An 11,457-nucleotide genomic window follows, 5' to 3' on the forward strand; every position below is an offset into this window, starting at 1 on the left:
AGACAGCTTTTTCTACTCCAATTTGAATGCGTTTTCTTTTTGTCTAATTGCTATAGTTAGGACTTAAAAGTGGTGAGAGTGGGCATCCCTGTCTTGTTGCTCATCTTGGGGAAAATCTTTTAGCATTTCAACACTGAGTGTGTTGTTAGCTGGGAGCTTCTCATGCATGGCCTTTATTATATTGAGGTATATTCCCTGTGTAACACTGAGAGTTTTTAATCATGAAGGGATGTTAAATCTTGTCAATTTCTAGTTCTATGTTGAGATGATCATATGGTTTTTATCCTTCATTTTATTAATGTATCACATTGATGGATTTACAGATGTTGAACCACCTTTGCATCCTTGGAATAAATCCTATTTGATTGTGATGTATGATCTTGTGTTTAATTTCATTTGCTAGTAAGTTGAGGATTTTTTTCACAAATGTTCATCAGGGATATTGACCTGTAATTTGTTTTCTGTAGTGTCCTTGTCAGATTCAGTATCAAGGTTTGCACAAGGTGTGGTATTAATATTTCTTTAGATGTTTGGTAGAATTCATCACTGAGGCCATACGATTCTGGACTTCTGGAGGGGGTGATTAAAGATGACTGATTCAATCTCCTTGCCAGTAATCTGTTCAGATATTCTATTTACTCATGAATCACTCTTGGTAGGTTTTATGTTTCAAGGAATTTATCTATTTCTTTTCATTGTTCAGTTTCTGTGGTAAAAGTTGAAGCATCTCTTTGTTTACTGATCTATTCTGTTTGTTTCACTAATCTTTTTTTGTTGTCTTTTTATTCTCTAATTCATTTATTTCTGGTCTGATCTTTATTATTTCCTTCCTTTCACTAACTTTGTACTTTGTATTTTCTTCCTTTCTTAGTTCCTTGAGGTGTAAAGTTAGGTTGTTTATTTGAAGTTTCTTGTTTCTCAGATTTTACTGCATTCTGTAAGTTTTGGCATGTTTTTGTTTGGTTTGGTTTTGATTACCTTTGGTCAGCATGTTTACTTTTGTTTTGTCAGCAGCATGTTTATCTCCACATATTTGTGAATTTTCCATTTTTTTCTTGTAATTAATATCATTTTGGTTAAAAAAGCAGTTTAATCTGAACACTGAAAATAAATTTTAAAAAATAATCTTAATACAGGGTTGATCATGGAGAATGTTCTATGTGCATTTCAGAAGAATATATATTCTATGGTTTCTGGATGAAATGGTCTATATATATTGCTTAAGTCCATCTGGTTTAACATGCAGTTTAAGTTGAGTGTTGCCTTCTTTTTCTGTCTGCATAGTCTACTCATTTTTGATGGAAGGATAATAAAGACCCCTATTATCATATGACTATTTATCTCTTTAGGTCTATTATTTCTGTTATATATTTGGGCGCTCCTCTGTAGGGTACATAAATATTTACAGATGTTATATCCCTTTGATGAATTGATTCCTTTATCATTATATCATGATCTACGTTTATTATTGCCTTTCTCTTAAAGTCTATTTTTCTGATAACCATGTAGTTACCCATTTTTCCATTAGTTTCCATTTACATGGGTATCATTTCCCATCTTTTCACCTTCGTCTGTGTGATCTTGCTGCTGCCCCGTGGAACAATTTGTTACTTAAACTGTAACCCCTGGAGGATTTTACTAGTTGCCAAGCACATTTAGATATGGCCTTAAGAAAAACGTATACTGGCAACGGGTCTTTGGGGAGAAGGACGATGTACGACCGTGAAGCTGGGCAGCTGGGGATGCCCGGCTCGCTCAGGGCGCAACGCCACCCCTTCACAGAAGCCGGGCAGCGGGAAACGCCCGGCCCGCCCCGGGCAGAACACCGCCTGCTTCAGGGAAGCCGAGCACCCGGGAGGAACGCCCGGTCAGCTCAAGGTGGAAGGAAAACCGCCTGCTTCCCTTTTCCCTTATCGCTCCTTTCTCTTCCCCAAAGAGAAGCGCCTGTTGTTAGTTAGATGAGTCCTTTGAATGTGCTTGTTTAACTATTAACTTTATCCTCCTCCTTGATTGTCTGCAAGACAATCCCGTTTGACCTTCATCAGTCCTTCTGTTGGCTATTGTTTCTATCAAATAAAAGTGAGACTGTGGAGTTGCTCGTGGCAGCAGTCCTTTTCGACTGGTGTCCCCTGCTCCCAATCTCTTGCAGCTGACTTATTTGTGCCTAATTCTTCTCCCATCACCGACTGGAAGCAGCAGTTCTCAAAGCTGAAGTGAGTCTTTTGTAGGCAGCACAGCACATAGATGGGTTATGTATTTGATCCATTAAACCATTCCTTTTGATTAGAACATTTAGGCCATTTACATTTAATAATTGATAGATATGTACTTATTGCTATTTTGTTAATGGTTTGCTGGTTGTTTTGTAATTCCTCTATTCCTTTCTTTGTCTTTTTAAAATTTAATTATTTCACTGTTTTAAGATTCTTTGTTTATACACCACACCCAGTGCTCCATGCAATACATGCCCTCTTTAATACCCACCACCAGGCACATATTGCATGGAGCACTAGGTGTGGTGCATAAACAATGAATCTTAGAACACTGAAAAATAAAATTATAGTAAAAAACAAAAATCCCCACCACCAGTCTCACCCATCCTCCCACTACCCCCTTCCAAAACCCTCTGTTTTTCAGAGTCCACAGTCTCTCATGGCTCATCTCCCCCTCCAATTAACCCAATTCACTTTTCCTTTTCTTTTCCTAATGTCCTCCATGTTGTTCCTTATGCTTCACAAGTAAGTGAAACCATATGATAATTGACTTGCTCTTCTTGATTTATTTCACTCAGCATAACCTCCTCCAGACCCATCCATGTTGATACAAAAGTTGGGTATTCATCCTTTCTGATGGAGGTATAATATTCCATTGTCTATACGAACCATATCTCGTATATCCACTTGTCTGTTGAAGGGCATCTTGGCTCTTTCCTCAGTTTGGCGATTGTGGCCATTGCTGCTATGAACATTGGGGTACAGATGACCCTTCTTTTCACTGCATCTGTATCTTTGGGGTAAATACTCAGTAATGGAAATTGCAGGGTCATAGGGTAGCTCTATTTTTAATTTCTTAAGGAATCTCCACACTGTTTTCCAAAGTGACTGTACCAACTTGCTTTCCTACCAATAGTGTAAAAAGGTTCCCCTTTCTCCATGCCCTCTCCAACACATGTTGTTTCTTGTCTTGTTAATTTTGACCATTCTAACTGGTGTAAGGTGGTATCTCAATGTGGTTTTGATTTGAATTTCCCTGATGGCTAATGATGATGAACATTTTTTTCATTGTCTGTTAGCCATTTGTATGTCTTGATTGGAGAAGTGTCTGTTCATATCTTCTGCCCATTTTTTGATCTGATTATCTGTTTTATGTGTTGAGTTTGAGGAGTTCTTTATAGATCTTGGATATCAGCCCTTTATCTGTAGTGTCATTTGCGAATATCTTCTCCCATTCTGTGGATTGCCTCTTTGTTTTGTTGACTCTTTCCTTTGCTGTGCTTATTTTGACAAAGTCCCAAAATTCATTTTTGCTTTTGTTTCCTTTGCCTTTGGAGACATGTCTTGAAAGAAGTTGCTGTGGCCGATGTTGAAGAGATTACTGCCTATGTTCTCCTCTAGGATTTTGATAGATTCCTGCCTCAAGTTGAGGTCTTTTATCCATTTCAAGTTTATCTTTGTGTATGGTGTAAGAGAATGATCAAGTTTCATTCTTCTATACATAGCTGTCTGATTTTCCCAGCACCATTTATTGAAGAGACTGTCTTTTTTCCACTGTATATTTTTTCCTGCTCGTCAAAGATTATTTGACCATAGAGTTGTGGGTCCATCTCTGGACTCTCTACTGTGTTTTACTGATGTAGGTGTCTTTTTTTGTGCCAATACCATGTTGTCTTGGTGATCATAGCTTTGTAGTAAAGCTTGAAATCAGGCAACATGATGCCCTCAGGCTTGTTTTTCTTTTTCAACCTTTCCTTAGCAATTTGGGGTCTTTTCTGGTTCCATGCAAATTTTAAAATTGTTTGTTCCAGCACTTTGAAAAATGCCAGTGGAATTTTGCTTGAGATGGCATTGAAAGTATAGATTACTCTGGGCAGTATAGACATTTAACAATGTTTATTGTTCCGATCCAGGAGCATGGAATGGTCTTCCATCTTTTTGTGTCTTCTTCAATTTGTTTCATGAGTGTTCTGTAATTCCTTGAGTAAAGATCCTTTACCTCTTTGGTTAGGTTTATTCCAAGGTATCTTATGGTTTTGTTGCTATAGTAAATGGAATCAATTCTTTAATTTCCCTTTCTATATTTTCATTGATAGTGTATAAGAAAGCAGCAGAGTCAGTTGCTTTCTTATTCCTTTTTATTTTTCTATTGCTCTTTGTTATTTGATGATATTCTGTAGTGGTATGCTTAGAGACATTTATGTATCTACTATAGGTTTTTGTACTGTAGTTATCATGAAGTCTATATAAAACAACTAAAAACTCTTTTAAAGACCTTAAGAACTAATTTTTGAAAGCATTCTAAATCTCTATACTTTAACTCTCCACTTCTATTTTGTTTTTGATATCACAATTTACAACATCATTTTAATCCATTAACAAATATGTGTATAATTATCTTTACCATTTTTGTTTTTTAACCTTTACAGGCTTTATAAGTGATTAACCCACTCCCAAACTTACTTGATTTTGAATTTTAGTTTATATTTATCTGTACCAGTGAGATTTATACTTTTATATGTTTTTACCTGCCTTTTTTTTTTTTTCCAGCTTAAAGAACGACATTTAATATTTCTTGAAAGTTGGGTCTAGTGGTGATGAATTCTTTGTGCTTTATGCTTTTCTGGAAAATATTCTCTTTCAATTCTGCAGGGCAGTTTTGTTGGATAGGGTATTCTTGGTTGGCAGTTTTTTCTTTCCACTCATTATAGGTATACCTCTGAGATATTGTGGGTTCTGTTGCAGACTACCACAACAAAATGAATGTTGCAATAAAGGAAGTAAAATGAGGGTTTTTTTTTTTTTTTTGTTTCCCAGTATATATAAAAGTTGTGTTTACATTATATTGTGGTCTGCTAAGTGCACAATAGTATTATATCTATATCTGTCTATCTGTATACCTTAATTTAAAAATACTTTGTTAAAAATTGCTAAACATTACCTGAACTTGCAGGGAGTGGTAATCACTAATGGCTACTAACTGATTACGGTGGTAGTTGTGAAAGGTTGAGGTGACTGGACAATTTCTTTAAGATGACAGTGAAGTTTGCCAGAGCAAGTGACTCTTCCTTTCATTCCTCTGTAGCATGTAATGCTGTTTGATAGTGTTTCACCTGTAGTAGAACCTCCTTGTCGAAATTGGAGTCAATCCTCTCAAACCCTGCTGCATATTAACTAAGTTTACATAATATTCTGAGTCATTTATTTTCATTTCAACAATCTTGATAATATCCTCATCAGGAGTAGATTTCATCTCAAGAAACCACTTCCTTTGTCCGTAAGAAGTAACTCCTCATCTGTTCAAGTTTTATCATGACTTTGCAACAATTCTGTCCAATCTTTAGGCTACAAATTCTTTTTACATTTTTTATTGTATTATGTTAGTCACCATAAAAATAATTAGTTTTTGAAGCAATGTTGTTCCAAAATTCATTGTTTCTAATTCTAGTTCTTTTCTACTTCCACCTCATCTGCAGGGACTTCCTCCATTGAAGTTTTGAACCCTTTAAAGTCATCCATGAGGTTTGGAATAATAAACTTTTTCCAAACTCCTATTAATGTTGATTTATGACATTTTCCCATCAATGATGAATGTTCTTAATGGCATCTAGAATAGTTTTTATTTTGCCTAGATTATCAGAGGAATCACTGTCGGTGGCAACTATAGCCTTATAAAATATAGTTTTTAGATAAGTAGACTTGAAATATGAAGTGACTCCTTGATCCATGGGCTGCAGATGGCTATTGTTTTAGTAAACATGAAACATTAATCTCTTTGTACATCTCCATCAGAGCTCTTGGGTAACCAGCTACATTGTCAATGAGCAATAATATCTTGAAAGAATTTTTTTTTTTTTTCTGAGCAAGTCTCACAGTGGGCTTAAAATCTTCAGTAAACCATGTTATAAATGCAAGTGTGTTCAGCTTGCTTTTTTGTTTTATTTATAGAACAGAGTAGATTTAACATAATATCTAAGAGCCATAAGATTTTCAGAATGATAAATGAGCATTGGCTCCAACTGAAAGTCACCAGCTGCATTAGCCTTTAACAAAAGAGTCAGCCAGTCCTTTGAAGTTTTGAAGCCAGGTATTAACTTCTCCTTGCTATCAGTGAAAGCCCTAGATAGCATCTTTTTCCAATAAAAGACTATTTCATCCCCATTAAAAATCTCTTATTTAGTATAGCCACCTTTATTAATTATCTCAGATCTGGAGAACTTGCTGCACCTTCTACATCTTCACTTTGTGCTTCACCTTGCACTTTGATGTGATGGAGATGGTGTCATCCTTAAACCTCATGAACCAACCTCTGCTAAGTTCACACTTTTCTTCTGTAGCTTCCTCACCTCTCTAACTTTATGGAATTTAAGAGAGCTAGGACCTTGTTTTGGGTGAGGCTTTGGCTTAATCCTGTGGCTGGTTTGATTTTTTTTTTTCTCCAGATGACTAAAACTTTCTCCACATCAGCCAAAAACCTGTTTTTTCTTCTCATTTGTGTTGACTGGAGTAGCACCTTTAATTTTCTTCAAGAACTTTCCCTTTGCATTCACAGCTTGGCTGACTATTGGATATAAGGGGTTTAGGTTTCAGCCTGTTTCAGATTTTGCCATGCCCTCCTCACTGAGCTTAATTATTTCTAGCTTTTGATATAAAGTGTGAGGTATATGACTCTTCCTTTCACTATCCACTTAGAAGCCATTGTAGGCTTATAAACTGGCCCAATTTCACTATTGTTTTTTCTCAGGGAACAGGGAGACCCAGAGTGAGGGAAAGAGATGGGGGGAATTGCCCCCCATTTGGTGGAGCAGCCAAAACACATACATTTAAATTTGCCTTCTTATGTGGATATGGAACAAATAAAAGTAACGTCAAAGATCCGAGGTCACCATGACATATAATAATGGAAAAGTTTGAAATAGTTCAAGAGTCACCAAACTGTGTCACAGAATTACCAAAGTAAAAAAATGTTGGAAAAATAGCACCAATAGACTTGCTTAGCAAATTGCCACAGATCTTCAATTGACAGAAAATGCAGTATTTATGAAGCACAACAAAACCAGGTATTCCTGTATACATCATGCAAGTCTCTATGGGCCTGGAAAATTTCTGAAGAATCTGATAGTCTTGTGTGTGTGTAGGGGTCACCTCGTATGTAAGTTTTATTTTTTTTTCCTGTTTTTAAGATCCTCTCCTGTCTTTGACAATTTGATCACAGTGTATCTCAGTGCTAATCTCTTTGGGTTCATCTTATTTCATATGCTGGTTAATATTCTGGCCATCCTAGATCTGCATGCCTATTTCTCCAGGTTAAAGAAGTTTTCAGTCATTATTCTTTAAATACATTTTCTACCTCTTTCTCTATTCTTCTTAGGAGACAACATTAAGCAGACCAACATTCACATTATGGGGTCCCCAAAGTTCCATCAGCTATATTCACTATTTTTTAATCTTTTTTTTTTCTTTTTGCTGTTCTAACTGGATAAGTTACACTGTCCTGTCCTTTGAATTCATGGATCATTTTTTTTCTGTGTTTTCAAGTGTGCTGTTTAACCCCTCTGTAGTATTTTTCTCTTCAGTTATTGTGTTCTTCAGCTCTGTCCCTTTTATTAAGTACTTTCTTTTATATTTGTTGAATTTTTCACTTGGTTCATGTGTTACTCTCCTGAATTGAGTGGACATCTTTATCACTGTTATTTTGAACTCCTTGCCAGGTACATCACTCATCTCCATTTCATTAAGATCTTTTTCTGGGGTTTTCTCTTGTTCTTTTGTTTGGAACATATTCCTCTATTTCTTCATTTTGATCTATTCTCGGTATTGATTTCTATGCATTAGATAAAAGAGTCACATCTCCCATTCTTCTCTGGCTTATTAGCTCTTGGCTGTCTCTCAACCCCTGTGACTGTCCAAGCAGCCTACTTTATTTTTAGTGGCTTCGAGAAGTGGAGGTTGTGCCAAGACCTTTCACTGTCTCAAAGGGGAGGATCTCAGTCAGCATCTGGATTCATGCTGATTGGAAAGCAGAACTTCAGGTAGCAACTTTTATAGTTTGCAAATGGCATTGATTCTCTAATTTCTCTTTCTACAGTTAAATTGTTAGTATATAAGAAAGCAACTGATTTCTGTGCATTGATTTTGTATCCTGCCATATTACTGAATTGCTTATTGTCACTATCTTAAACTGGAACCCTATCTTCTGTCTTTTTGATAATAGCCCTTCTAATAAGTAGGAAGTGATGATAATTGTGGTATGAATTTTCATTTCTCCAATGAGTAGTGATGTCTAGCACTGTTGCATATACCTATTGGCTGTATTTATGTCATCTTTGGAGAAATCTGTTGAGGTCTTCTGACTGAGAGACCCTGGAACTGGTTCCTAGGTAGGAATGAGATTTCTCTGATACATGAGTGGCCCAGACTCCTCCTGAATCCCTTGGCATATGATGCTAGATCCCATAGGTCTCTCAAAGGCACTAACATTTAGTAATGGATGCTCATTTATTGTTGCGTTGAGGGACAAAAACGAGGGATATCTTAGGCTGCTGTGATGCTAATATCACTCTTCAACCTTAGGACAGTATTATTTGTTGTAGGTATATGTTGGTACAAGTGGGAATGTTACAATGGGATGAAGTTCCAAAATGACTAGGTCATGGTGTATATGTAGTTCTAATTTTTGTAGATAAAGCCAAATCACTTTTTATAGAGGTTTATAGTCTATCCACAGTATAAGAGTGCCTATTTCTCTAATTAACTTTTTGATTTTGTCAGTCTGGAAAATAGCAATTCATTATACCTCTCATTTGCATGTATCTTTATGCTTCCTTTCCAGTGAACTATCCCAATTCTTTGTGAATTTTTAAAATAAAGATATTTTTAAATTAATCTGTACACCCATGTGGTGCTCGAACCCACAACCCCAAGATCGAGAGTCACATGCTCTACCAGCTGAGCTAGCCAGATGCCCCACTTTGTATATTTTTGTTTGGGGGCCTGGCCTTTTGCTTATTGGTTTATTGGCATAACAAAATTTAGAACATCTTTGTTTTCTGTAAAAACAAAACAAAAACCATAAAACCACAACAACCAAAAGAACCAGGGTGGCTTTGTTAAGAAAGAAAAACTTTGTTTTAAAAAGTGCCTCTTCCTTCAAGCCGATCCTGCCATGACCAAAACAGTTTGCAGAGTGGGAGTATTTGATGCAGAGTACAGCAAAGCCCTATAAGTAGAAATACCTTGAAGGCCCTCTGTGGCTGATCCTCACACTCCGGCTCCCCTGGAAAATGTTTTAAACTCAGGTTAGAATTCAATAGGCAAAATTGCTGAATCAGAGAAAAAAGTGAAGACTCACCAACCCCCTCAGGGAATCAGTAGTACACAAGTTGGTAAACATGTAAAAAGATAAACCATGCCATAGCTTTTAAAAATTAAACTATGGAAGTACAGAGAGGGTCCTTTGTGTTTGCTGAGAGGGCAGGGTTCACAGGGTGAAAAAAGAAAGGCGCTTGAGGGTTGTCCTCTTCCTGGGGCTGGAGCCATTGGCTGTCAGAGTCTGTGTTGTTGGGTACTTGATAGCACCCAGGGAAATTGCTCTAGGGAAGTTTTATGAACCTCACCTACTTCTCCCATGGCATTTCCCCCCACAGCTCATGTGTTCATCAGTGCAGAAGGCTCTGTTTGAGGAGGAGGACCATGTCAAGAAGCTGCAGCAGAAGGTGGCCACTCTGGAGAAGCGGAACAAGCAACTTCGGGATCGGGTGAAGAAGGTCAAGAGGTCATTGAGGCAGGCACGAAAGAATGGTCGCCACCTGGAGCTGGTGAACCAGAAGCTCAGTGAGAAGTTAGCAGCTGCAGCAGGTGCCCTCCCACACATTAATGCCCTGGGGCAGGAGCCACCAGGTACCACGTACCTGCGGGGGTAACAGCCCTTGAGTAGTGGTCTTGCCTGACTCTGCTGGAACATGTTGCCTCTTGCCAGGGATTGTAAATTAATGGTAGGTTTTAATGTGCACATAGGTCAAAAAGTCTTGTAGATGTTTTAAATATGCATTTGGTAGTGGCTAGTTACTTGAAGGGGCAAGTCTTGTTATTTTCTCAGTTGCTGGGCTCCTTCTCCTCCCTGCTTCGCTCCCAGACTCAGTGCTTACAAGTCCAGAGGCAGCACGATCCTGGAATGTCATGTGCTCTCCTAGGGCCTGTCTTCAGCTTTCAGGAGCACACTGGAAAGTCTGGGGAAAGAATATTTTAGAATCTTTAGATGTACAAGAATCAAGGGGCTCAGCCTTATTGCAGAAGAGGCTGTGAGATCTCCAGCTCTGAGCTCCAGGACCATCATTGGTTTTGAGAAGGGATCTGCAGCAAGTCTTGGAACTTTTGGAAGGTGGATGGCAACCTTGCAAAGCACGTGCATGGTGTCTCTACTCCAGCCAGCTGAAGCACAGCTTGTAACAGTGCAGTGGGGAGACAGGGGTAATTGAACAAGATGAATTATACCTGATTTCCAAGACCAGTTACCCAGAGTTAAAGAGGATACCTATGGGTCACTTTAATCTAAAGGGGAATTGCCTTTGTGGACTGGTCATGTTTTATCAAACTGTGTTGCTGAGTTGGCAAGAGCCTGCACAATATCTCAGCCCCTGCTAAATGCAAACTTACTGTCGGCTCATTAATTCCTTCCAGCTGCTCTGAATTTGAGGTGAGTTGACCCAGTACACTGTTAACTTCTGCAAAGATACCTCCTTACCTATTGGAATCAAGTGACCTTGCCTCATTCCCATCCAGGCACCCAAAGAGCTTGTTCCAGGTGGTTCTACAGAGGCTTGATGCAAGCATTTTCACCACCTAACTAAACTGGCTGTAAGGTAGTTTTGTTCTCAAAGAGAAAATAACTGTCAATAGAGACATGAAAGCAAACTAAGTTTCATTTTTATATTACGTGAAGCTTAGCCCTCCTAGTAGTCTATGACCAGTCTACATAGTGGTTTTAAAACAGTGGATGATAACTCCATATATCAACTTGATAGAAAATACAGTAACTGGGAGTGTGAAATAAGACTGGAAGGCCAGATTGCATACCATACTGTAATAGATATCAGTTATAAAAATAACTGAGATATATAAAAAAAAGATTATCAGTTATAAAAACTCAAATGCTTTACAGCTTTTTTGTCTGTCCCATAGAACTTCTGAATGTCTATCGCCAGACATGTATCGTTATGCTAAGAATGAACAGTCATGTAGACAT

At 37.8% G+C, this 11,457-nt stretch overlaps 1 protein-coding gene across 1 annotated transcript in view; it reads left to right on the forward strand.

The window, feature by feature from the left end:
* The window catches only part of CCDC3 (coiled-coil domain containing 3), a 122,081-nt gene extending 111,470 nt beyond the window's left edge, over window positions 1–10,611 (forward strand). Inside the window, exon 3 of the mRNA XM_059184136.1 lies at window positions 9,860–10,611. Coding sequence (XP_059040119.1) covers window positions 9,860–10,135 — 276 coding nt within the window. The 3' untranslated portion in view covers window positions 10,136–10,611. The remainder of the gene's footprint in view (window positions 1–9,859) is intronic.
* Window positions 10,612–11,457: the final 846 nt, after the last annotated feature.

Source organism: Mustela lutreola, chromosome 8 (assembly GCF_030435805.1).
Source record: "Mustela lutreola isolate mMusLut2 chromosome 8, mMusLut2.pri, whole genome shotgun sequence".
Taxonomy (NCBI): domain Eukaryota; kingdom Metazoa; phylum Chordata; class Mammalia; order Carnivora; family Mustelidae; genus Mustela; species Mustela lutreola.